This window comes from Acomys minous (assembly GCF_964271855.1).
Source record: "Acomys minous genome assembly, chromosome: 5".
In the NCBI taxonomy this organism is placed as follows: Eukaryota; Metazoa; Chordata; class Mammalia; order Rodentia; family Muridae; genus Acomys; species Acomys minous.
The window spans coordinates 33,076,734-33,104,191 of NC_140494.1; the positions used below are offsets into that span (position 1 = coordinate 33,076,734).

The 27,458-nt window shown below is 52.0% G+C and overlaps 1 protein-coding gene across 1 annotated transcript in view; it reads right to left on the reverse strand.

Moving 5' to 3' along the window:
- Window positions 1–27,458, reverse strand: part of SLC12A7 (solute carrier family 12 member 7) — a 53,310-nt gene that overhangs the window by 13,718 nt on the left and 12,134 nt on the right. The window contains exons 2-17 of the mRNA XM_084781633.1: window positions 17,476–17,570; window positions 16,923–17,045; window positions 13,278–13,424; window positions 11,963–12,017; window positions 11,354–11,484; window positions 9,526–9,767; window positions 8,065–8,276; window positions 6,945–7,112; window positions 6,551–6,649; window positions 5,751–5,808; window positions 4,885–5,059; window positions 3,998–4,116; window positions 3,496–3,594; window positions 3,004–3,123; window positions 1,904–2,008; window positions 1,258–1,426 (exon numbers count right to left, since the gene is read on the reverse strand). Of these exons, the coding sequence (XP_084637759.1) occupies window positions 1,258–1,426; window positions 1,904–2,008; window positions 3,004–3,123; window positions 3,496–3,594; window positions 3,998–4,116; window positions 4,885–5,059; window positions 5,751–5,808; window positions 6,551–6,649; window positions 6,945–7,112; window positions 8,065–8,276; window positions 9,526–9,767; window positions 11,354–11,484; window positions 11,963–12,017; window positions 13,278–13,424; window positions 16,923–17,045; window positions 17,476–17,570 (2,117 nt within the window). The remainder of the gene's footprint in view (window positions 1–1,257; window positions 1,427–1,903; window positions 2,009–3,003; window positions 3,124–3,495; window positions 3,595–3,997; window positions 4,117–4,884; window positions 5,060–5,750; window positions 5,809–6,550; window positions 6,650–6,944; window positions 7,113–8,064; window positions 8,277–9,525; window positions 9,768–11,353; window positions 11,485–11,962; window positions 12,018–13,277; window positions 13,425–16,922; window positions 17,046–17,475; window positions 17,571–27,458) is intronic.

Sequence of the window (27,458 nt, forward strand, 5' to 3'; positions counted from 1 at the left end):
GAGCCACCCCCTCCCCATAACAGAATGCCCCTCAGACCAGCAGCTGGACAAGGACAAAGGACAAGACAGAAAACCACCCATCCTTAAGGACAGTAGCTAGAATGCTTAAATTCACGGGTGTGCAGTCAACAGCAGCCACGGTTCAGATCCAAGGCTCCGCAAACTGAAGGACAACTGCTGCCCGTTCAGGACGCAAGAGAAGGATCCACGGCTTCTCCTGCCCGCTTTGAACTTGACAGATCTCACAGTGGCCTGAGAGGCTGGCCAGGCAAGTGATGCCATCATTGAAAATGCCATAGGATTGACTGTCACTCCAGACTAGGCCATCAACAGCCAGCATCATCCATGCCCAGTCGCTCCTGTGAGCAGTCTTATTGCCTGGCAGGGGCTGAACTCAGAAACTGGGCTGCAGCTTGCGGACACGCAGACAGCAGGAAGCCTAGATGCACAAGTAAGACCGGATATGGATGGCCGTAAGAGAAAAGCTGGCTGATCACCCCTCCAGAGGAGAGGGTGACACCCGGGCACGGCAGCCATGACGGGGCCCTAGGTAAGGTTCACAAACAAATGGAAAGAGAGGAGTAAGACAGATTTCTGACAAGCTGAAGATGACAGGACACTGGAGGTAACAGGACACTGGAGGTGACAGGACACTGGAGGTGACAGGACACTGGAGATGACAGGACACTGGAGGTGACAGGACACTGGCCTCGTGAGGACAGCAGAGGCTAGAGGTGGACACAAGGGGACTGAAGACACTACTTTGCTCTGCTTCTGCTTAGGCTGGGGGTTTCCTGTCACAGCCTGAAGGCACATGCAGGAACTCGGGAGGTACAGGGCCAACAGGCAGCAGAGATGGCACCAGTAAGCTGCAGGAGCAGGGTTGGAGACTCACCCTTCTGGCAGCACACAGCCTCGTTACCCACAATCTCTACCTGCTAGGAGGAGCTGGGGTCCAACAGAGAGCTATGACAGACACCAGGAACAGAGTGGCAAGGCTAGGCACGGGGTTTGTCAGTGCTTCAGTCCCACAGCATGCTGAGGGGAGCTGCCACTGCCCTCCTGTCTCAGGAGACCACACACACCTCATCTCTTCAAGTCTTACTTCAGACTCAGTAGCCACCTTGACAGAAACAAGTGGCAGCTTGTACAAACTGTGTACAAACGGCTCCTAAGCCTCGAGACGCAGTATATGGCTTAGCCCGTCTTAGATGGTTGTAACCCTGACCTCACTCACCCACCCCTCCACCTGCCTACCTCTTCAGCACGCTGGGCCTCCACATGCTTGTCTAAGTAGGTACCCTCCAGCACAGAGCCCACAATGGTCAAGCCTTTCCCAGCCTTCAGCTGCGAGGTGAAGGACAGCAGGCGGGGGTGCTTTACACACTGCTCGGAGTCCAGGTTCAGCATCACCAACACCTGGGGCCTGTGGACGGTCGGGCAGGCACAGGAGTTACAATGACAACACACAGCCAGGGCTCCAGTGCTATCAACCCAGATGGGATAGAGATGGGGGAAGAGCAAGTAGACGGCACAGGAAGAACAGGTGGGAGATGGCAGGTGGGCTGGGGAAGACAAGGGAAACGGGAAGGACAACAGGTGAGGCAGGTGGGGCAGGTGCAGGTCTTGTGTCTGAAGCTCCAGGTGTCCCAGCTAAGGGTGCTTTGCTCAGCCTTAGGACAGAGGAAAATCCCTTAAAGGAGTATGCCTCTGACACACACCGCTGGTCACTAGTTGGATGTCAGGACCCATAGCTGGCTATTCTTCCATCATCAGGCAGTGATGCCCTGCCCGATCTCTCCTCAGGGAGCCAAAAGCAAAAGCTTCCGAGACAGCACCCAGCCAGAGGGTAAGGGTCTTCTGCTATCCTGGGGCTGGGGCTGGGGCTGTGGGGTGTACTCACCTCCAGTTCTTGGTATGTGGGGGCCCATGTTCCACACGCAGCAGGGCATAGCGGGCAGCATTCAGCGACAGGCCCCTGATGCCATCGCCCCACTCCTTCTCAGCCCTGTGTGAGTACAGAGGAAGGCCACTTTGTCCCAGTAGCACTCTAAGAATGTTTGCTTAGCTGGGCCATTCGCAGTTTCTGTAAACCCAGGACAGGAAGGGGCTTCCCAAGACAAGCAGGGGCTACTGGGTAAAATGGAAGGGTGCCTGCAGCAGGGCTTCTTTTGTTGTACTGATCACTGGGGACACCAGGGACAGGGAAGAATGACGGTGACAGTATGACTTGAATGCCCTGAACTAGATTGGTCTCAAGGCCCAGCGTGGGGACAGAACTGTCAGGGAAAGGCAAAGGTAACTTTGTAAGGATGGAACCCTGAAATGTAATGTAGCTCCTGGGACACACCATCCTGGCATAGGGTGTGTGAGTGTGTGTGAATGTGTGTTAGTGTAAGTGTATCAGTGTAAGTGAGTGTGTGTATGACTGTGTATATGAGTGAGTGTGTGAGAGTATGTATGTGTGTGTGTGTGAAAGAGTGTGTATGTGAGTGTGAAATGTATGAGTGTATGTGAGTGTGTTTATGTATTGTATGAGTGTGTGTGAGTATATGTGTGAGTGTGCATGAGTATGTATGTGTGTATGAGTGTGTGAGAGTATATGTGTGTGTGTGTGTGTGTATGTATGTTTATATACACGTTTACAGTGGGCATCACGTATCAGCGCTATGGTTGACAGAGTCCAAAATTCCTTAAATACACTGTTTACAGCTACAGTTACAGCTGCCGTACATGTGCCACAGATGCAGCCATAGATGTGCCTGTTAATAAACTAGAACACACGTGAAACAAAAATAAAATAAAAATAAAAAAAAATCTGCCCCAGCTACTTGGACACTTACTCCTGCACATACCTGAGCAAGTCAGTCTGGCTGGGGCTAGGGGATGACACAGACACCTAGGACTCCATGAGACCTCAGCAGCAGCGCCCAGACTCATGCCCCGGGGAGGCCCCTGGTTCTGTGTGGTCATGAGAAGTGTGGGGAGGTCACAGCCACTCACCCGCGGTACTCAATGTACTTGTAGATGCAGCCAGCGATGAGCATGGCAACCAGGGCATAGTACCAGGAGCAGATGAACATCAGGGCGAGGCAGAGGCTCATCCCGAGGAAGGAGAGGGTCCTAATGCACAGGAAGCTCAGATCAGGGCCACACAGCCCCCAGCTAGCACCTGGAAGACTTTCCCCACTATGAAAATCAGCCCCGTGACCCCTGGCAGTCAGGCCTGCCACTCAGTCATCCCTGAAATATGAAATGCCTCCCAGGGACCCTGCTGTGGTACAGCAAAGCTCAGCCTGAGGACGGCGCAACTGCCTCTTTCCCTCCTGAGGTGCACGACAAGACACCCAGCCACACGCAGAACACAGAATGCCCTCCGCCCACCCACGCAGCTCCGTGCTGAAAAGGAGCCTCAGGAAGACCGGCAGCCTCCAGAACAGATTGCATGGGCCCAGGCATGTGGGCCTCTTAGGGAATCCGCACACAAGGCCTCACCAGTGGTAGAACTTGAAACGTGGACGCCAGTTGGGGGTGCGCAGCAGCGTCTGCACGGCACAGGCTAGGTTCACAAACATGTAGCACATGAGGAAGAACCTGGAGCAGAAGGAAGGTCCAGGGAGGCTGCTGACCGCCCAGGTGGCACAGTAGTATCCTGCTGCTGCCCTACCACAAACTGCTCGCCGCCTTCTAGGGAGACCCTCCCTGCCCACATATGGTGCCTCCTCTATGGGCCTCTACACAGCAGCTGAAAACCCTACGAACAAGTCACATCCCTACCATCTCTGGCCATATACCACAGAAGCAGCTATTGGCCCCCCGCCACAGCAGCCGTCTGTCCACCTACACTGGCCTCAGCTGACCCAACAGCTATGTGCCCCACAGCACATGGCCTCCTGTGCCTGCCCTCTATGTTTATCCCTTATCCCACGTCCAAATAGGAAGGAGCAGTAGCTAAGTCCTCACACCTAACACACTGGTGTCCTTGCAGGCTACTCACATGGACAGGATCGGGGCCACACTGTCCAGGGAGGCGATGAGGATGCCTGTCTCACAGATGAGGGCGGTGAGTAACAGGGCCCATGTAGGCTCCCCATTGGCCTTTCCATGGCCAAACACCTGCAGCAGAGAGAGAGGTCAGTGGGTGGGGCAGGAGGATGCCTTACTGTGTGTGAATGGAACATCTATGAGGCAACGTCATCTGAAGTCTTCGGGGACTTACGTGCAAAAACCTAGCTTTAGTCACATGTCACCATACTGTATGCAGCCAGGTCCAAAAGAAAACCCAACAGCTGTACAGACAGGCTCAGTGGGCATCCCTGCCACACATGGTCTTCCATGTCTGCTTGTTTGTTTTTGTTTTTGGGGGGTTTTGTTTTTGTTTTTGTTTTTTTCCTATCCTCAGACCACTTCTGTGTGGTCAGTACCCTTGCTGGACCTGCAGTCTCCAGAATTTTTGGAAAACAACTTCCTTTGGTTTAAGCCATTGGGCTATGACACTCTGATGGGTCCAGGACTCTCATTACATCCTGCACCTCTAGGGTCACTCTGGGAACTTCAGTCCCAGCTATAGATAGAGGCCAGGTCCAGGGGTACCAAACCCCTGGCTAACATCAGTACGACCATCCTTGGCCTCAATAGGTCACATGGACAAATATGGCCCCCTGGAAAGGTACGGTACAGCACTGGGCAGGCCCTGCCCTGGGACTGCACCCGCAGCCCAGCAGCTAGTGTGAGCTATAACCAGTGTTAGAGTCCAAAGGCAGGGCAGATGCCCCCCATCTCCATTCTACAGGTCCCCGCTCTGCAGGACAGACGCTTAAGGGACCCTACACACCCAAACCTGATGCCCAGCATCATCTGCTGCAGCCCGAGTGAAGGGCTCACCTGCAGGAAGGGGATGATGCCATCGCGGGCGATGGCCTGCAGCAGGCGGGGTGCCCCTGTCAGGCTCTGCAGGCCAGCGCCACAGGTGGAGAAGAAGGAGCCAATGACGATGACCCAAGGGGATGGCCAGGCCAGCATGCCAATGACTAGGTTCCCTTGCAGGGCCTCCCCAAACCTATAGACAGGGGGAAAAAAAAAATCTTGATCCCCTGTTTGAGTGTAAACCCCTGGGCTTGTGGAGAAGAAAGGTAAAGGGCCCATGTTAGAGGCCCAACTCAACTAGGACCCAGTCAGCCAGCTTGGCAGCCTCCCTCAGAGGGGCTTTGGTTTCCCTAGAATCCTCTCAGGAACAGGAAGCCCTGGCTGATACCAAGGCGGTGCTGGCCACTGCCATTTCCGCAGAGGTTGTATCGCTGTAGGTCTGGTGGCACTCTACTTCCTCACCATGCGGTTTGTAAGAACCCTGGAAGCCCCGAGACTCTCACAAATTTGTGCCCTAAGAAGGAAGGGTCCACAGTAGTGCACACTAAGGTCCCTCTGACTCAGCAGCAGGGCTGGGGTCCCTTGGTCCCATCTCTCCCAGTACCACAGCATCACAGCTGTGTTCACTCCCCACCCCCAGCTTCATCAGGCATCTACTTTGCTCTGAGCAGTCTTCAGGTCCAGGCCCAAGGAGTGACACATCAATGCTTACCTGGGTAAAAGGCAGCATGACCACCCCCACTCCTACCCCCACCCCAACAAGACCTTTTAGTTCAGATACAACTCTGAGGTCCAAAGCTGAAGTCTCCCTCAGGAAAGACAATACCATATAGCAAAAAAACAAAAACAAAAACAAAAAACAAACAAACAAAAACCCAACGTACTTATCTCGCAAGACCACACCTTCAATGCAGGCCCCAAACAGCACGATGCAGGAAAGATCTGAGTTGATGTCAAGGAATGGGCAGTCCAGGGGGACAGGACAGCATGCAAGCCCCAGGGAGACAGATGCATGCTGGGCAGTGGGTCACATCCCATGGGCCTGGAGCAACGCTGCTCCCTGGCACCTAGCGGCGAGATATTCTTACACCCTGTCCCCACAGTTGTGTCCTGTATCTCCACACTCCTGTGTATATACGGTCCTCACATCAGTCTAGCTACAGAGAATGTAGCCACAGGGTACTTAAAAGGTGCTTGGTTGGTGGCCTAACCACCAGGCTGGGAGGACACAGGACCCCTGAAATGTCAGTCTCACAAAAGCAACTGTGGTCTGTGTTCATGCCACATACTACACTACACCCAACCAAGGCTTTACACCTTTAGTGTCAAACGCCAATCCAATGGTATGTTGTATTTCCTTTCCTTTAGTATTACTGGAGATTTGAACCCAGGGCTTTGTACATGCCAGATAAGCACGGAACTATAACTCCTACTCCTTTCTTGGATTTTATAAGAGACACTGTGTCAAATACAATCATAGGAAAACAGGAATCCAGATGCCATGTTTTAATATGGCACATCACAAAGGGCCGGCACAGCTACACACATAGGGCAGGCTGTTATCAGGACCTAAATCTGGACAGTACACCACACATGGGTGCAACGGAGATGTGAGTGAGGGGACTTGAGCAAGGGCAGCAGGGCTAGAGTTCGACGCCCCTGGCCAGGGCCCCTTTAAGGATACAAATGAAAGACGTGGTCACAATGGCCAGAATGGTTCCTGTTGGGATGGACTTTTGGGCATCCTTGAGGTCCCCAGAGCGGTTGGATCCTGCCATGATCCCTGCAGAGTAGAAAGGAGTGACAGTGACAGAAACCTACAGAGGATGCTGCCCACAGAAAGATTTATCTGTAGGTCAGAAAAGATAAGCCAATACCACTACCGCTTGCTAGAAAAGTGGTCTCTGAGGACCGAAAGACAGAAGCAGAGAGACATACACAGAGACTAGAAAACAGAGACAGAGACAGCAACAGAGAGATACAAAGACAGAGTCAGAGAGAGAGAGTCATGGGGGAATGACACAGACAGATAGACAGACAGACAGACAGACAGGGAGGAAGGGGGGATGTGGCCTCACCAGTTACAGAGGGGAAGTAGATGCCAACCAGCATGGTGAAGTAGGTCATGATGTCTGTGAGGACATACGGCAATCCACTAGGACGGCTCTCCTCGGACACAGGCACTGAGGACACACCCTTCTTTTCCACAAATGCCCCCTTGTCCGAATATGTGCTCCACAGGTTATCTGTAATTAAAAAAGTCAGGACCAGTGGGCCTCCTATTAGGGCTCCTCATCTTCTGTCAGTGTGCTCACTGGACTGTCCATGCCCAGCGGCGCCATTCAGAACTGCAGGTGGTTCTTCCATGGCTCTGATTGTGAGGATCTTGCGCAATAGGCCACTCTTCCCCAAACCTCACGAGGTTTCAGCACTCACGTGCTCCTGAACAGCTAGCTGCCCAGTCTTGGTGCCCTTCCTGTTGGGCACCACCACCAAGGCAGGGACACGGAGCCTGTGACTAATGCTCCTCCACGGATCCCGGGAGTGTGGCCACCTTTACTGTATCCCAGCCTGGCCCAGTGCCGTTCTGCACTGACTGTGAACACCCGCAAGGGGCCTCTCTATAGGTGGCCTCCAGCCAGCAACTGGTGTCCTCTATCCACCCATCCATCCATGCGTCCTTGCTGCCTCTCTTGAGATCCTTTGGGGGTTGCTTTCTCCAGAGGTCTTGCCTCAGAGACTCCAGCAGGTCCTGTGAGTGTGGGACCCATGTGCTTCTCTCCCACCACCCAGACACAGCCTTCAGCTGCCCACTGACATCCCACATGGGGGCGTAGAACCCCAACCTCACAGAGGGTAGACTACTATGGTCAAGTGTTCAGGCTCCCCAGGAATGGCTTCTTCTAAGAAGATGAAGTTGCCCCCTACTTGTTATCCTAGTATGTGGAAGGTTCTAGACCAATCAGGGCTACACAGCAATTTGGCCATGAGGGGCTGCAAAGTGAGTGCTTATTTCAAACAAAGAAAAGACTGAATGCCTGGTCTTTCCCAGATGACTTGCAGCAGACGGAGGCCAGTCCAGCCTTCGGTCTGGCTGGACAGGACTGCAGGAATTAGCTATCAAGAGGAACCAAGGCCCTCAGAGTTGCCTCACACATCCCAGGGCCGTGGCCATAGCCTTCCCCTACCAGCACTCACCCAGGAAAACACCGCTGGCCACACCAGGGATCCCCTGGATCTCAGTGACGTTGTTCTGTGCAAAGTACTCGTCACAGGTGGCACTCAAGCTGGAGCCATTGCAGAAAAGCCGCCAAAGTGCAGTGGTCACTGTACCATTGCTGACAACCTGCATTTTGGCACAGGTCTCAAAGTTGCGGTTTGCCAGCGTGCGGTTCCCAAGAAGACAGACCCTAGAGCGGGAGAGGGTGGAGTTCGTTTTCACCACTCTGCTCAGGTGACTCAGCGGTGGGCATCTGCGCCTCCCAAGTAGCTCTGATGTGCTTGGCCCGAGTTACCGCAGGTGCCACGGGTCAGAAGCAAGCATCAAGCCAGACTCCAGCAGTCTGGGGACAGAACACACACACACACACACACACACACACACACACACACACACACACACACACACACACACACACACACACACACACACTCAATTGGTCAGGGCTGTCCTCTCCCTGCCTAGGGCAACTTGCTGTGGAAGGAAGGTGGCTAGACCCTCCACAAAGATGGTGGAACCACAGTTATGGGGGTTTCATAACATCCCGGCTCTTGCATTCCATTCCCTACCAAGGGTCATGGCTTTGGTCAGTCTGAACATGCCCAGACCCCACCTTGGTCCTATGTCCACCCACTTGCTGTGACCCTGTCCACCTTGGTTAACCTCCTCAAGCCCAGCCCATTTGAGGGGCTCCTATGAAGATAAGGAAGCCATGTCTCATAGGGTAAGAATGGACTGGAAAACTCAACCATCTGACTGATGGTTTGAAGGAGAATGTTCCCGTGGGCTCAGGCATCTAATGCTTGATCCCCACTTGGTGGCACTGTTTGGGGACATTCAGGCCTTTGTTGGTTTTATTACTGGGGACAGACTTTGCACTTTGTGTTCATGCTCTCTTCCCCCCTACCCCCTCTGCTTCATGTCTGAGGTTGAAGGAAGTGTTCTCTCAGCTTCCTGTTCCTGCTGCCATGCCTGCTTTCTGCTTCCATTTATCCCGGCCATGACGGACTCTTACCCGTCTAGAACCATAGGCCAAAATAAGCCCTTTCATCCGTAATAGTTTCTAATCAAGACGCTTTATCACAGCAACCAAAAAGTAACTAATACACTGTCCACAGGGCCACTGGCCACCCTGAAGTATGGACAACCTTCCTGGCCTCCTGACCTCAGAACCAAGTGCATGGGCACTGTGACTACCCCACATCCAAAGTTCCTAAATTGTCACACTGGAAGCCAGGAGTAAGTGACTCCAGGACACCTCCATGCTCTTCCCTAGAGAAGCTGGGAGGAGAGAGAACCAGGAGGCCCAGCCCCCAGGAGAACACTGCAAGACAACCCATCGTCAGATCAAGTGCGCCGCCGCCGCCGCTGCCGCCGCCACAGCCACCACCGCCACTGCTGCAGCCACCACCACCACCTCCACCACCCCTGTGACTCACGGGATGTCAGGCGGGGCGAAGGCTGTCTTGATGACCCCGGCATAGATGGCCAGGATGGAAAGCACAACGCAGGCTAAGAAGACCAGCGCCAGCTTGTTGACATATTTGACACCAACAAAGACCACGACTGCCATGAGGGCCAGCGCGCAGCTGCCATACACACGCATGTTGTTCAGCAGGGCCGCTGCCTCGCCATCGGTTGTCTCCGCCTGGAAGATGGCCGCACTTGGAGAGATGTAGGTCTGTGGGAATAAGGTGGGTCAGAAGAAGGTCCTGCCCAGGTACTCGGCCCTGCCTTGACCCTCACACTGGCTCTCTCTCCCTGATGCTGTCGTCAGGCTTGAGGCCACTGGGAACACTGAGACAGAATCTTGTGTGCCATCCAAGATGGACCCAGGGCATCAGGCCTGCAGTCATGGCTGTCCAGTTCCCTGAAACTGCCCAAGCCAGATTGTAAGCGGCAGTACAGGAGACGGGCACATCCAGGAAGGAAAGCTGCCAGCCAACTCCAGTACACTATCTTTGTGGCCAGCCTGCCTTGGTCAGGTTACTCACAGGCAGGGGAGAACCCTTGTGGTGAGGGGACAGAGACCCTTGTCAACAGCCTCAGCAGAGCTCAGTGCAGCTCCTCTGTCTTCACTAATGCCAGCCGGCTGCTGAGCACCATCTCTAGAGAGCTACCAAACAGCCAGCGTGCCCTTCAAGCCTTTCTACCGTAAGAAATGGCTTGCTTAGAGACCAGCCGGATGCTAGGGATGGGCATGACAACCCACAGCCTCCTCCCACAGTGTCTGCGGCCTCGGGCCCATACGCATTTTCCTCTGTTGAAACCTTCCTTAGAAAGCGTGGGAAGGCTTCCCCACAGGTTCTGGGAGAGCTGGGTACCAGAGCTAAAAGGCATCTCTATGGAGATGGCTATAGTGCTGGTTAATGGTTATTATCAGTTGGCAGAACCTACACTCACCTCGGAGAAAAGCCTCTGGGAACACCTGTGATCCACACTAGCCTCTGGCCAGACCAGCGACGGATTATACTGAGCTAATTAAAGGTGGAAAAAGATTCATCCTAAAAGCCAATGGCACCATGCTCTGGGCTGGGACTTTGAACTGTATGAAAAGGAAAGGCTGTCTGAGCACCAGGATCCATCTCTGTTTTCTTCCTGGATGCCTTGGCCAGGTTACTCTTTGTACATGCACTCTGAAGCAATGTAACCAGCTGCTTCAAGCTCCTGCCCCATGATTTCCTGGTCTCGATGAACAGCACCCTCAAACTGAAAGCCAAGATAAACCCCCTTAAAGTTGCTTTCGTAACAGTATTTCTCTCAGCAACTGGAAAATAACTAGTACAGAGAGTAAGTTCCCCAGGCTTCTGTGAGATAAGGCAGGGCCCAGCCATTACCTTGTCTCAGCTTCAAGGTTCACAGAAGCTGACCATACTGCACCTGGAGGAGGGTAAGGGGCGGGGCTACAGACACTTATGCTGTAAAGCCCACAGAGGCATTGAGCACAAGCCCAACTTCAAGTCACAGGCCACCCCTTCTGCAATGGGCGCTGCATGCCAATCAGTAAGAAGCAGTGCTGAGCAGGGCTGCTTTGCCTTTGAGAGTCCTGCTCAAAGAGCTACACAAGTTCAGTTCTAGCCACGTGTCCTGAGGCAGCACAGGCTATGATGAGGTCTTACCCATCAGGGACCCAGACCCTCAGCCCAGATAGCAGCTTTGAGAGCCCAGGTGGCCAGAGCAGCAGAACAGAGGACAGTCAGAGGCAAAGCACAGACGAGCTCAAAGGAAAAAGTGCCTGGAAAAGAAGATGTGCAGAGATGGACTCACCAGGAAGATCTCGATGGTACCCAGGATGTACATGGCGCCTGCAAATGTTGTGCCCAAGTAGAAGCAGAGGCCAACAGCCCCTCCAAACTCAGGCCCCAGCGAACGGGAGATCATGTAGTATGAGCCTCCCGCTGTAAAGATAGCCCAAGGAAAACATAGGTCAGGAAGTTCTACTCACTATGAACACTGAAAAGTCCTGAAAAAAGAAGTGTCTCCAATGAAGGGAAAAGCAGCTTTAGTCTTCCCTCGAAACAGAACTACTAGGAATCCTTGGGCTACTGTTTCATGTCTACCCTGCCCATGGGCACAGGCCACCTCAGGTGTGATGAGAGCCATAGCTTCAGAAGGACCTGCACTCTACTTAGGTTTGTGTCCATCTCTAGGAGCAGGCAGGATGTGAGGGTGTGTCTACATCAGAGCCTCTAGTGAGAGGGCCACACTCTCCTCTCCACGGGCAGCACAATACCTCAGTGTCACATCAGTACCATGGGTTATGTCACTGTCACCATGAGCGTAGGGCAGGAATGGCAGACACACACACACACACACACCGTGCTCTTGTCCTATACGATAAACCAACTCAAGGGCCACAGGCGCCGGCGCCCTCACCTGGGACCACACCGTTGGTAGCGATCGCGCTCATGGAGATGGCAGTCAGCATCGTCTGCAAAGAGAGACAGTTCTTTCAGGAAGCATTTGCCTCAAGACGCTCCAACATGCTGAGCCCTGGGAGCAGGAGTCTGACCTCAAAGAAGGTGCTAATGACCAGGGAAGACAGCCTCCTCGCTCCTTGCTTTCAACCATTTCCACAGATCCATTCTCGAAAGTCATAGAAAAGTGCAGGCTTCAGACCCTGCTCAGTCCAGCCCTGAAAGCCAAACCTCCTCTAGGCGCCTGACCCATAAGGAGTCCCAACTATGTCTCTATCAACCCACAAGGCACCAAAAGGGACACTTCATCTAGATGTGCACCCAGCAGGGAACGTAGAAGCTCACCTTGTATTTAACCACACTTTGCTCAGGAAAAAATGATCTGTAGCTATCAGGAATGCCAAAAGCCACAAAGAGTGGCATCCGGGTGACAAATGAAGTGGGTAGCCTGAAGTGTCCACACAGAGTACCCAGAGGACAGCCTTGGGGTGGCTTCATGGAATGACCAGTCGGGAAATATACGCGAGAGCCCTAAGGTGGCCATGGTGGGGCAGACACATGAAAGTGACCAGTTGGGAAGCATGGGCTGGTGGCCTGAAGTGACACACAGACTGACCAGTCATGGGACGGGAGAGCAGGCAGCCACAAGGAATGCCCCAGTCAAAGGACAGCAGGTAGCCTGGGAGAGTGGTCAGATGGCAAGTCAAGGAAGCTCCCATCCAAACACAGTATTTGAATTCCCTACAGAAAAGACCCACGTTCAGGTGACACTTGGGTAACTAAAACAAATTTATACCCCTCCTCGCCAGAAAAAGGGAAGGGGAGAGAGTAGGGCTGGTAGACAAACAGGCTGTGAGCATAAGAAAAGGTAAACCGGGCGTGACAAAAGTGTCAACAGAAATAAGGAGACAGGTAAACCAGGCGTGACAAAAATGTCACTAAAAATAAGGAGACACGATAGAGGCCTGGATTTGAACAAGTTACAGACCTGTGTCCCTTTCTCTCCAACAGAGACCCTGAAAATGCCCAAACCAGGGGTAGCCTTGTCATAGCCCAGTAAGAGGTACCTGCCCAACTCAGTCCTCAGCTCCTGATGTCCCCAGATGTAGAAATCCCACCCTCAACACAGATACAGCTAGATGAGGTCTCAGACTAATGGGAAAGCTGGCCTTTGCCAGGCTGGGTGGGCAGGCCAGGATTTCCCAACAGCAGTCTCTCAAGGCCCCAGCACCAGCTCCTGAGAACCTGCCCCTGCGCCAGCTGAAAATACTCACACAGGTACAGCACATGGCCACGATGAGGAAGGACTCCAGGACGCCAGCTGCCCCCACGATCCACGTCAGGCGCAGGAAAAGGATGACACCCAAGATGTTCTGCAGGCAGGGCAGGTAGACTCCAATGAAGGTGCCCATGCGTGGGGCCTGGAACAGAGTGCCACCTGTCAGAAAGGCTCACAGCCTGGACCCAGGAACCCAGCCTGGAACCCTACCCCTGTGCTTTGGTTTGGAGGTCACTGCTAACAGCAAAGCTACAAGGATAGCAAAGATGCCTGACAGAAATCTATGCCCCAAAGAAGATGAGGTTCCTTGATTCTAGAGAGTGGACCCCAGTCGTCCGGGGCACTGTGCTGAAGGCAAGGAAAGCCATGCTAAGCAGGGTACAGGGACAAGCCTCCTGGCTTGCCTTTCCTGCTGGGGAGAAGAAGTCTGAAATAACACAATAGCTGTGAGACAGCGAGGAGCCTGAACCTTGAGGCATGAAAGAGAGGAGGCCAGAAACAAGCTAAATGCAGGTACGGTTGCCAATAAAGTTCAAAAGTCTCAGTGTAATAGGAAAGGAACCAGGCTCGGGATTTGGGGGCATAAGAGCTGAGAAGCCAGACCCCAGCAAAGGAAGCTCATCTCAGGTCAGGTGACCACAGGATGAGCATGGAGGCCTGGCTGCAGTACGTTCGCTTTGGACGATTACCACAAGGCTGGTACAGACCAATGCCAAAGAGTGGACCCTAAGGAGAACAAACTGACCCCCTAAAACTGAAAGGACTGATGGCAGCTCAGGCCTGTACAGGGCTCTCCCACTGAGAGCCACCCAAGGCAGAGCAACCTCAATTCTACCAACTCGAGTCCGTAGACCTCACAGGAAAACAGAGTGTAGAGAGCTCAGGGCTTGAAAGCCCGGTGGCCTTAGACTAAGCCCTCGGCCAGCGGGCATCAGTGTTCACACTGAAGGGAGGAGTACACCAAGGAAGAGGCCTAAGCCTGGACCTCATGCCCTCCCCTGGCATTAAGGTCTATACACTGCATTCTGCGATCAGAAGACAAAGACTTTATGGATTTGAATTATGCAAGCTGGCAGATAGAGAAAGGCCTTTAGGGCTTTTAAGAATTATTTTTATCTTCATTATGTTAGGTGTGTTGGTATATGCACACGAGTGCAAGTACACTTGGAGGGCAAAAGAGGGCACTGGGTCCCTTGGGAACGGAATTATGTGTTTGTGAGCCATCCAACACAGGTCCTCTGGAAGAGCAGCAACCACCCTTACCTGCTGAGCCATCTCTTCAAGCTGTCTTTTGAATTCTTCAGTTAAATGAAAGAATGTATATGTACAAGCCCACAGCGTGAGGTGGACAGTAAAGACAGCCAATGTCTCTAACAGAAACATGGCAGAAAACAACTTGTCTAGGCAGCCCATTGCTGGGCAGCCTGAGAGTGCACAAGCGGCTGCCAGGTCACATGATGTAGCTTCAGAGCCCACGCAGACAATGGGCTCAGGAGCTAGCTGTCTGCCCGATAACTGAGTGTCCAGGGTTCGCAGATCCTTCTAAAGGGGACTCTTAGCTTTTGTCCAGATGAATCAGACCTGCTTACAGCCGAGAAGACAGCTCAAAGGAAAGTGACTCCCGTCTCCAGGGACAGCTTCTGTGCCATCAGAGGAGTCACAGGGGCAGGCTCTACTCCTGCCCGCCAACCCAGTGGATCCCTAAGTGGGGCATCTGCTCACTTTCAACCAAGATAAGCAACTCTGCCGCGGGCCTAACCCTTCAACAACTGAGATCCGGGCCAGAAGCAATGTCCCCAAGGCAACACTGCCCAGAAAATTACCATACGCTGGGTTGGGGTAAACTACACTAAGGCCATACGAAGTACAATCTCCCCAAACCTGGACGCTCTGTTTGCAGGGAGGTTCTTTCCACTGTGCTATAGGGGGCAGCCGAGCCTGCTGAGCTCCACTCTTGGGTAATGAAGACTAGACTGTGGGACCAACCTGAGCAGGGCCCTGACTGTGTGGAGTGGAAGCTGAGGGTCAGTTCCAAGGCGCACTTAGGCCAATGTGTATTCCCTAGCACAGGCCAAGTTCTCCCTGGACACAAATTCCGGAAGATAAAACAGATAGGCAGATGGACAAATGGACACGTGTACTATGGACAGGGAAGGCCTGGGGCTTCTTAGGTCCAAGAGTCCGTTGGGCCATGAGGCACTGCTGGGGCCAAGTAAACCCCACTAACGCATGCGAGTGACAAACTTACCACTGCATCCCCTAAATTCTCCTTCGTAGACCCTCATTCAGCACTGACTTTGCCACTTCAGCAGGGTCAGCTATGGGTGCCCAGAGGACCTGGGAGGTCGCAGGAAAAGGCACAGCCTAGAGAGCGCTTCTAAGGAAGCCACTGCACCACTGCCAGGAAGATGGTCCATGCCCCAGAGACTACGTGGCCCCAGATCTGAATAGTCTCAAAAGCACTGCGAAGCCTTGGAAGACAGTACAAGCTACGCTGTGTTCACAGCAGGAGGGAAAGAAGGCAGCCAATGCCACTCTAGAGCCTCAGTCAGGCTGGGCACCGGCTCGTGCACCTAGCAAGCAGCCAGATGCGACACACAGGGTGGATACAGATGAAGGAAGAGGTGGAGGGCAGATGAGCTGGCTGTCACCCCATTTGGCAAGTGTCACACCAATGAACACCTTCATTTGTGTTCACCAGTATTGAACTCCTCCCCCCAGAGAAAGCAGGGGCCTCTGGGACCTAGAACATAAGGCGAGGCTGGGAGGTGGTGGCGCACGCCTTTAATCCCAGCACTTGGGAGGCAGAGGCAGGTGGAACGCTGTGAGTTCCAGGCCAGCCTGGTCTACAAAGCAAGTCCAGGACAGCCAAGGCTACACAGAGAGACCCTGTCTCAAAAAAACAAAACAAAACAAAACAAAACAAAAAACAAAGAACATAAGGTGAATAAAAAGTCTTTAGTGAAGGCTTTAAACCAGACATAGCGGCACACACCTCTAATCCCAATACCTAGAAGGTGAGGCAGGAGAACGACCCTGAATTCAAACCCAACTTAGGGTGACACAGTGAGTTCCAGGTCAGCCTGAGTTACAGAGTAAGACTCTGTCTCAAACACAAACAAACAAACATCACAACAAAATAATAAAATGAAACAGGCCAGGCGTGGTGGCCTCCCAGCACTTGGGAGGCAGAGGCAGGTGGATCTTCCTGAGTTCGAGGACAGCCCTGTCTACACAGTGAGTCCAGGACAGCCAGGACTGGCCTGCCTTGAAAAATCAAAAAAGTAAATTAAAAAAAAAAAAAAAAAGAAAGAAATGAAATGAAATGAAACAGAAGGTCAGCTCTCAGAAAGGGCTTAGCGTCCTTCCTCTTTTCTCTGGAGCTATATGGCCCCATGGACAGCTACTGAGTGTGCAGAGCAGACGTCCAGAACCTTGTCCCTTCCTCATCCAAGTTTGGGGGTCACCCAGAAGCACAGAACATCGGAGGTGTCCACTGAGACACAGTAACAGAAAAACGAAGGTTGGCCAAGCCTCACGAAGGAAAAGGGTAGGTGTGATCTGAAAGCCTGGCAAGGGTATTCATTCCCCGACTAGAAAGTTCCAAGGCTGCTATTTACATAGAGGGCAGCACGGGTACCTTGACCTCCCGCCTCCGGCTGTCCTCATCTTCTTCATGCTCCACCACGCCCTGGCTCAGGTTGGTGTAGTTGGCCAGCTTGTTCAGCAGTGATGACACCATGGGGTTGCTGTCCATCTCTTCCTACAGGTGCAAAGCATCAGATAGGTAGGAGCCAGGTGCATCGACATCCCAGGGCAGCAGGTCACTGGACCAGCAGATCCCTCTGTCCCAGGGCTGTGGGGAGCCCAAGAACCCACAGCCAAATGCCCGGGATCCCTCAGATCTGTACACCCCAGGACATCTGCCCAGGAGGGCTGGAACTGGAAGTCAGGGCCTCTGAGAGACTCCCCAAGGCTTCGGGAGCTGTAGGGCATGAACCCGCCCAGGCTGCACCTCACTTATCAGGGATAGATAAGCTCGGTGGATCTGAGGCCAAGCATCCTGCACCTTACTCATCAGAGCCCTGGCCGCCCACGCCTGGGACACAAGGGACGACCACTCTTTTACTTTCCCACACGAAAGTCACTTCACTAATGTTACCTTCTTTGTATAGAAACTAAAATAAAATTACCTCAAAAAGTGCCATGTTCTTCCCCTCGAAGTAGCTCTCTCTTTCCACCTCCACATTGTTGATGAACGGGCTGCTCTCCCTGGGGTTTCCATCTCCTGCGGAAGGCAGTCAGGTCAGCCTCAGGAAGAAAGGGCAGAAGCAGAGCTCGCAGCTCCGGGAGGCAGGCACCAGACAGACCTTGTTCCCAAGCCATCTGCACGCATGACTGTGGCTGGCTTTGTCTAAGCTTTCTTTCTGCTCCCGTGCCCACGTTCCACAAGTGTCTATGCTGTCCACACTGTGGACTGTGTGTCTATGTGACTAGGTGTCAAGCATCTGTACATTTGCCCACACTCCTACTGAGGACTGAAAGTCTCCCCCATCCCCCCACCCACCCATTTGTAGGGCTGGTACCTTAGCTGAAGAGCACCTGCAGGCCCTCCCTGCACACCCCACCATTTCAGAAGGAAACTGAAAGGTTTCTCTACACTTCCTGTTGTGGGACCTAACAGCCCAGAGCTGAACACTGACTTCCAGGTTCAATGGTTCCCTATGTACATCCATGAGGGGACCAGGAGAGGCATTACCCAGAGACAGTGGCTTCTCAGGACTCCTGGCCACAAGACAGCTGGGATTCTCAGCCCAAGTGGCAGGAATGGCCACACAGTCAGCCTTCTCAGACCACCCACAAAGGAGCCTTCGTGTGTCCTCGGGTGGCCAGATGCCAACACCTGTCTCATCTTCCTTTGCTAAAGCTTCTTCTCCATCCACTCCCGGGGGCCATTTGAATAACTCAACATGATTCTGTCCCAACCCTCCAGCACAGCCAGCCCCACACCACGCAGGCCCTGAGCCAGGGAGTGGCCAAGTCTGTAGGAATGGGACCCTGTATTTTAACTCCTCCTGTGTCAGGGTCCTGACAGAGATGTGTCTCCACGGCACTCCTTTGCCCTTGCCACACAGGGCATGCCTCATGATGCCAGGTTCTTAGATTAGTCCTCTCTGCCTCAGTGTTCACACATGAGATGAGACTGAGACACATACTGAAATGTGGCCTTACTAATACCTCCAGGAGCTGAGAGCAAAGCTGGGTACCCACTATCTGGTCACTTACAAACCTAGACCGAGCTGGATCACATGCGGAGGTTACCACAGGAAGCATGCTGCACAAAAGGGGGCGTCCCACAAAGGGGAGCTTCATGGGAGAAGATGGGCAGTACTTCTCTGGAGCCCCAGTAACTTATGGTCTAGGGGCCTACATTCAAACATAGGGGAATGATATAAGGAAGGTAGAGAGCTGCCACACAGAGCCTCAAGGGTCTTGGGGAGTAAGAACAAGGGGTGGCAAAAAAGGGACCAAAAAAAAAAAAAAATCAAGAGCAGCCTTGACAAACAACAAGGGGGTGGAGGACATGGTGATGCCAACAGGTTAGGTCCTACACTGTGGTCCACACTAGTACCCTACAGGGGAGCCAGCTACCCTTACCAGGCAGGAGGAACCTCAGCTCTGCTCCCTCTACATGTCTAGAGAGCCTTGGACACTCACGGCCCTTGACAGGCAGGTCCAGTAACCAGCCTAATCTTACGGAGCCTGGGATGAGAAGAGACCACACCTTGGGGGTTTGGCTTCCTGAGCAGGGAATACCCAGGCCATTATTGGCACATGGCCTGGAACCCTCATGTTCCAGCTGCATGTGAATGGAGACATTCAGTCACAAAGGACATATGGGCGACAAGTGGCATCCAGTGAGAGATAAGCAGGGATCCCGATGTACTGCAGTCAGGGGTCTGCAGAAAGGGAGCACCTTTGGAGAAGGAAGGAAGCTGAAGGCAACCTCTGGTGGGTGACCTCTTGGAGCCTAGGTCACCTTCAAGCAGTAAGACTCAGGCTCAGAACCTCAGATGACAAAAACCAAAGGGCTTCACGAGGACCAGAACGTGATTCCTGAGGTAACTGGTTGAGCCCCCTGTGCTGGTGTCTGGAACCAAAGCCTTGATTTCCTAAGCATTCCCTGGGCCAGCAGCACAGGGTGGAGAAGTCTGGGAGCAGGGTCGTGAGCAACCTGGAAGGAGGAACCAGGTAAAAAGAACTCTGAACAGCCTCCAGTTGGCGAACAGCACGTTACAGTATGTCCCCTTTCAAGTCCTACAAATTACGCGCACGTGACACTTCTGGGGACAACTATCCTAAAAGCCAACATCTTCACAAACACATTGGCCCCATTAAAGACTAAAACCCTCTTTGAGAGAGGACGGCAGCTTTGAATTTCAAATTCCTCAAATCCCAATGGGATTATGCTGGCCTTCCGGACACACCCACACACACCTCCTACCCTATTAGCTGGTTCAGAGCCCGGCTTCGCAGCAATCTGGAACAATACCTGAACCGAAGGAGCTGACGCAGGTCCCTGAAGCTCACTTGACCCTTTCTGTCTCAGGATACACCTGACCCAGGCCCTGATAACTAACCCCAATAATCAGGGTCATGGGGACAGGGAACAAAAGAACACAGCAAAGCGCTGTGCCCTGCCCTGAATTTAACTAGCCCTGCCCCACCCCCCAATGTGGCATCTGATTACATATGCTAAACCAAAGCAGAGGGAGAAACCTTCATTAGGGCCCACAGCCCACAAGCAGCTTTGTTCTAATCAGAAATTCCCTCACCAGTACTCACCTAAATGCTACAAGCCCCCCTAGTGTCCCTTAGCCTCCCCCAGATCACCAAGGAACCGCAGTAAGGCAGGAACAGACCTCTGATGGCAGTCCTCTGCAGAGAATCCATGGGGCAGCACAGATGGCTGAAAACACAGCCACGTTATGCCTCTCTGCAGTGTCACAGATAGGACAAGGGCTCTGAGGATGCAGAGGGATACAGGCAGCAAGGCACAATATCCCATCCAGAGATCATGCCCTGTGCGTTCTGTACACACGACCTATGCTCCCTAGTGAGGACCTTACTTCCTTCAAGTTCCACTCACATCAGGACCTCAGAGCAAATAGGAGGGGATAGGATTGTATGCCACTCGGTAGAATGGAGCTGAAAATATGGCTGACTGGTCCTTTAACTGGATGACTAGGGAAGCTGGGGGCAGCGTGAGGTGTGTCTACCTGTGCACACATGCTCACCCTTGTATAACCATGCAGAGCTTTTCGTACAAGCGAAGGCTTATAGGCCAAGGCACAAGCTCCCTGGCTCCCCAACAAACCCATACCTGCCATGACACAGACACCAGACCAGCATCCTCCACCTGGAGGTCAGAGTCCGTACTGTCAACTCTCACCAGTGTAGGATCTCCTCACCTCACCAGCTTCAAATCTTATGGCATGTGGCAGATACAAGACAGTCGAGTGACAGATGAAATGGCACTGACGGACGCAGGAGAGGTGTATCACAGCAAGACAGAAACTTATCAGGTATAAGAGACCCCGGCTGAGAGACAGCAGAGCAGTGTAGCTCAAATCTTCAAAGGGAAGAGGCATAAGGTGACGGGTCTCCTTGGCCAGCTCAAGTGTGGCGAGCGTGGCTCTGGCAGGCCTTGCCCTTCTCCCTGATTCTCTCTGCCAGCAGGGTCTTTTCCTGTGTTTGGTCAATCCCTCCTCCTGAGGCTGACTACCAAGGTCCAGCTATCAAAGTACTGAAGTCCAGCAACTAAAAGCCCCTTTGGCGCACCTAAATTAACATGCCCAATTAAAATTAGACAACCCATCCTGCTATGGGCCTTCTTCCTATGTAAACTTTATAAACCTCCATTTGCCAATGGACCACCATCTGTCTCCTCTCTTCCAGAGGCAGTCCTTTGTCCTCTGGGACAAATACCCCTCCTCCCTCTCCACTGCCCCTTTCCCCTTCTCCCTCACCCTCTATCTCGTGTCTTTGTCTCTTATTCCCTGCAAATAAATCTCCTTTGTGCTGAGAACTTGGTCCTGGAGGTCCTGAGGCAATACTTTACCTTTAATAACCTTTGACCCAACATAACTATGTTACCCACCCAAAACACTACAACCAAACACAGAATCCTCATTCTTAAGTTCTTTCCTCACAGAATATGAGTAAACCACACCAGAGCATCCCAGGTCTTCTGATAAGTGTGATATAAATTTAGCAAACACTCAAGTAGACTGTGGACAGTGGAGGCCAGTTCCTCCCCCGCCCCCATCCAGGAGGGGGAGGGCCAGATGATCACTGAGGTCGTGACACAACTGAAGTATGAATGGAAACTCTGGGCTTTTCAGGGTGTGTGTACATGCTACCCACATGCACACGCTTCTGGAAGCTTCCTAGCTCTGTCAGTTCTAACAGGCCAAGAAGCAGGGTGGACACTCTTATTAGCAAAATGCATACTCAGTACCCATAGCTGACTTGCTAAGCTCATTTTCCACTTAGACCATCTCAGGAGAGCCATCAACTACAGGGCTACGGCAGGGGGATGGACACTAAGACTAAATGTAACCAGGAAATGTCAGTGACATGTCAAAAGTCAAGAGGCACCATGTGGATGGTCTCCCATGACCACTTCTGAGGCCATCTAAGCATCAGCTGATTGGAGCACAGATACACATAGACATCTGAGGGCCACAGGAGCCATGGAGACCTCCTGTGACACCTTGGTGTGTAGACTGATAGTCAGGCTAGGAAAAGAACCTGCCTTAGGAGGCAGTGGGAGGTACACAGTCCAGTGGGATAGGCCCAGCTAAGTCACTGAGGGATCACAGCTATCACATCACAGTCAAGGGTAGCTGGAAAGCAAGTACTCTTGACCCTACGTATCAGTGGGGTGTTCCCACCATGCCACTATCCAGACTGTAAGACCCACAGACACAAGCCTGCAGTTCCCGCTGCCTAGACAGCAGAGGCAGACAGGAAAATTCTAGAATGATGGAAGACAGCAGGCTTTCTGTGGTGACATCACAAGGCTACAACACGGTGAAACTCAAATAAGATCTCTGTTGTGTGAAAATTAATTCTCTCACCTGGTAACCGCTATAGAGATCCTGAAAGAAAATGTGTTTTTTTTGGGGGGGGGAGATTATGCCCCCAAAAGAACCTTACATTCTCTGCATACTCTCAAACAATTCAGTTTAGGAACAAATATATGCGTGAGGGACAGACACAGGAGAAAGGGAAAGAGACTATTTCATCATGGAGAAATGTCACATGCAGAGAGCGGAGGCCAATTGTATTCTTACAATTTTCTGGTGTGTGGAAATGAAGTATTATCAGGTTTTAAAGAAGCCAGATGTGGTGGCACAGGCCTTTAATCCTAGCACTTGGGAAGCAGAGGCAGATAGGAGTTCCGTGAGTTGCAGGCCAGCCTGGTCTACATTGTTAAGTTGCAGACAATACGCCCTGGTGTCACGAGCTCTGAGGACACAGAGGACCAGGGTGTGACTCAACCCATCTACCCTCCAGGGGTCAGGAGACAGGGTTTCAGATTCTCCCTCAGATGCTAAGATGGAGCCGAGCTCATGACCTTGAACAAAGGCTCTGGTGCTCACCTCCAGTGCGGCTCAGGTTGCCAGTCTCCAGGGAGAGGGGGGAGGACATGGAAGGACACAAAAGGGCAAAAGCTACTCAGAAGCCATCCCTCTGGCACCCACCCACTGCCTAGGTCTTTCACAAAGGACAGCCATAACGCCATCCTGAGCAGTCGGTCATAGCTGTGTTCTCAAGATTCTTATCTGACCCTTTGCCCAGATGTGTAAGGTATAGCAGTGATCACTCCTCTAAGGAAACACCACTCCCACAGCCCGACCAACACTCCTGGGGAGAGGCGGCACTGGTGCCCTGTACTAATGAGGTGGCCAGACACTTGTGAAGCTGAGGACTAGATATTTAAACAGCCTGTCCAATGGGATGGCTATACAGGATGGTCGAGGCGGCTAAGCCTGGATGCAAACAAAGGCTGGGAAGACTGAGGTAGACATGACACAGGCTTCAACCTGGCTCACAGACAGCCGTTCACTGTGGTAGCTCATACACAGCTGACTTTTCATTTTATCAGTTATCAAAGCAATATATGAGTTCATAGCACAGAAACACACACACACAACAACAACACCACCCCTTAAAGACACCAAAACACATCATCAGAATTTTAGTAAGCCTAGTTGGGACTACGGTAAAATCCTGTAAGCTTGCAATCTCAACCACAGCATTCTCTCTAGTTCCATCCCCATCCCCCACACCCAGTCACAGACCACAACTCCACCAATTCTTTAAAAGATACACCTATTTACCAGGTGAGGTGGCGCACCCATGTAATCCCAGGGAGGCAGAGGCAGGCAGATCTCTCTGAGTACAAGGGCCAGCCTGGTCTACAAAGTGAGTTCAGGACAGCCAAAGCTACACACAGGGAATTGCTGACTGGGGGGGTGCGGGGGTGATTACACCCATCATCAAAGCCCAAGCATATGTTGCAAAGTGCCCTAGCTGGGCAGATACGAAGAGATTCCATCACAGCTGGGCTCACACCTAAGCCAAACAGTCGAGAAGTGCTTATGGTACCTCATCCACAGGGCATCAAGAGAGCATCCAAAGGTCCTCCCTTCCTAATTCTACCAGAGTCACGAGATACTTAAGAATCATAGACTTGCCGGGTGTGGTGGCACACGCCTTTAATCCCAGCGCCTGGGAGGCAGAGGCAGAGGCAGGCGGATCTCTAGGAGTTTGAGGCCAGCCTGGTCTACAAAAGTGAGTACCTCCACCTGAGAAGTGCACCTGCATTAGCCTGAAAGGAAAGCACCATGAGCCATTTTGTCATCTAGATGATTGTTCATTTTCAGATCTCCCCTAATTACTTTTATATCTAAATAAACAAATCTGAATCATAAATTTTGGGAGGATATGTTACCACTTAAAAGTCTGCATAAAAGGAAACTTTGATTCAAGCACACCCTCAGAGCTCAGGAGTCGCCAGGTCTTCTCAGCCAATCCTTCCACACACCCAGGGGCTCTGACTGCAGTGCTGCTGGTAGTGGGGAGCCCTCATACAGGACAAGCCCCTCATGGTCCCCCGCACAGGCAAAGCTGCTCACCTGAGGTAGTGCCCTCCTCCGCCGTGTGTGTGTGTGTGTGTGTGTGTGTGTGTGTGTGTGTGTATACTAACTCCTCAGACGTGTGTGTGTGTGTGTGTGTGTGTGTGTGTATATATACTACCTCCTCAGACGTGTGTGTGTGTGTGTGTGTGTGTGTGTGTGTGTGTGTGTGTGTGTACACTACCTCCTCCAACATGGGTGTGTGTGTGGGTGTGTGTGTATGTGTGTGTACACACACATGCATTGCACACACGTGTGTATGTGCGTATCAGACTACATATGTATAACAACCAGAAGCATCCTGGGTAGAGGACAGATGAATATACAGCTGCCAAGGAGGCAGAGGGATGGCATGAGGAATGGACACTAGGTCAGGTATCCACTGCCAGCCGAGCACTTAAATACAGGCCTCATCACCAGCTAGGAGGAAAATCCAGGCACCTGGGCGCTGCAGGCAGACAGACTCTCTCACCTGTGGGTAAGATGTAGCCAGGTCACAAGACCACAGGCTCTCTAGCAAAGCTAGCCCTCCCTCCATACTTAAGAATCAGAAGTGGTCAACTTCCTTCATTTACAGAGATACTTTTAAAAAACCTGTCTGTTTCCCCCCCAGGCAGCAGTAGCCTGCCATTTACTCCATGACGGAACAATTGGAAATGGTTCACTTGGAAGTCACAGTCAGGCTGAGCCCAGGACCCTGAAAGGCTGAGAGGTATCAGAATTTAGAAAACTGCAAAGCCATGTAGTCTCTCTAAATGCAGAGCAGGGAGACAGAATGGCACAACCTGAAGATAGCTTGGGTCTGTAAGGGTGGGTGATGGGACAAGGGCAGAGATGCGTAAGTCACTCAAACCCACCCCCCATTTTTTTTTTCCTCACAGTGTCTATCTCTATTGACTGCTTTTGTCATTAAGAAACATGACAAAAGCCGGGTGGTGGTGGCACATGCCTTTAATCCCAGCACTCAGGAGGCAGAGGCAGTTAGATTGCTGTGAGTTCGAGGCCAACCTGGTCTATAAAGTGAACCCAGGACAGTCAAGGCTACACAGAGAAACCCTGTCTCAAAAAAGCAAAAAAAAAACAAAAACAAAAACAAAAAAACAAAAAAACAAAAACCAAGAAACATGACAAAGCAGGGTGTTGGGTAGGTGTAAGTGGGTAGATCCCTGTGAGTTCAAGGCCAGCCTGGTCTACAAAGAGAGTTCCAGGACAGTCAGAGCTGTTACACAGAGAAACATTATCTCGAGTGGAAAAAAAGAAAGAAAGAAACATGACAAAGTTTGGCAGCAGTGGCACACACCATTAATCACAGCACCCAGAGGCAGGCTGATCTTTGTGAGTTTGAGGCCAGGCTGGTCCACAGGACAGCTAGAAGTACACAGAGAAACCCTGTCTCACAAAAACGGGGGCTGGGGGTGCTGGAGAGATGGCTCAGCGGTTAAGAGCGCTGTCTGTCCTTCCAGCGGTCCTGAGTTTAATTCCCGGCAACAGCATGATGGCTCACAACCATCTATAGTGAGATCTGGCACCCTCTTCTGGCTTGCTGGCACACATGCAGGCACAATACTGTATACATAATAAACAAATCTTTTTTTAAAAAACAGTAATAGCTGGGCAGTGGTAGCACACGCCTTTAGTCCCAGTGCTTGGGAGGCAGAGGCAGATAAATCTCTGTGAGGCCAGCCTGGTCTACAGAGTGGGTTCCAGGACAGCCAGAGCTATACAGAAAAACCCTGTCTCAAAAAACATAAACCAAAACAAACAAAACACAAAACAATAGGGCTGGAGAGGTGGCTCAGCGGTTAAAAGCACTGGTTATTCTTCCAGACATCCTGAGTTCAGTTCCCAGCAACCACAACCATCTATAAATGAGAGCCGGTGCCCTCTTCTGGTGTGCAGGTGTATATGCAAGCAGAACACTGTACATGTAATAAATAAATCTTTTAAAACACACACACACACACACACACACACAAAACACGAAACAATAAATGACAAATAAGATCTCAAAACAAGGATCTTCAGTCAAAAATCTAGACTAGAACAAATGAATTATGGATGGACCCTCTCTCTTCCTGCAAGCCTTGCTCACAGAAAACAACAGAAAGGTGAAGTCTGTGTGGCTGAGCTGTCACGGATCTGCTGCAAGCCCCCCACAGCCTGCGAGCACACAGACCCAAAAGACTTAGTACACAGAAGAAAGTACCTAAAGCATTGAGGAGATAGAGGGTGCTACCCGCCATGGAAGTTCCTCACGAAGGCGTGCACTTCTGTCAAGCCTCTCAAGCGAGTTGGTGCCTGCAATGGCAACATCATATATAAAAAACTAGGGCCGAGTTGATCACAGAAATAGCAAAGAACCTCAAAAAGAAGGGAAGCCAGCCAGACCCCTAGAAAGAAACAACTGGTGGTTCCCAAAAGATGCAAGTGGAAGAGCCCTGCCCCTCATGCCTCGTTGTTTTCTGACATCTGTATCCTGTGCCTTGAAGATGCACGTTTAAGGGTCTCAGACGTCTCCTGCAGCCAGTGGCTCCAGAATCCTTCACTGCCATTTGCGGCCAGAGCCTACCCCTGGTGTAATACCCACAGCCTGCCAGCTGATGCAGCAAAGGACCGTTCCAAGGGCTGATGGCCTGAACAGAAACTAGAGAGTGACAGAATATCAGCGCAGTGTCCCTAAGTCTCATGTCATTTGCTGGGGGAAAAAAAATTACACAAATTTTCACAAAGGCTAAAGAGGCTGACTGTGGAGAATTCAGTGAAGAGACAGGGACAGGCAACTCCCTAAGGGAGATACCCAGAGAGAAGGTAGTGTAGAGGGGCCTCAACAGCGCTGATTCATGGGACAGTGGATGACCCAATATGATACCAGAAGACAAACATCCGCCCCCTGAATCCTTCCTTCCCAGACACAGACCCAGGGGGGGGATGTGAAACAATCTCTGCAGAGGATCTCCAGGATGCCTGAC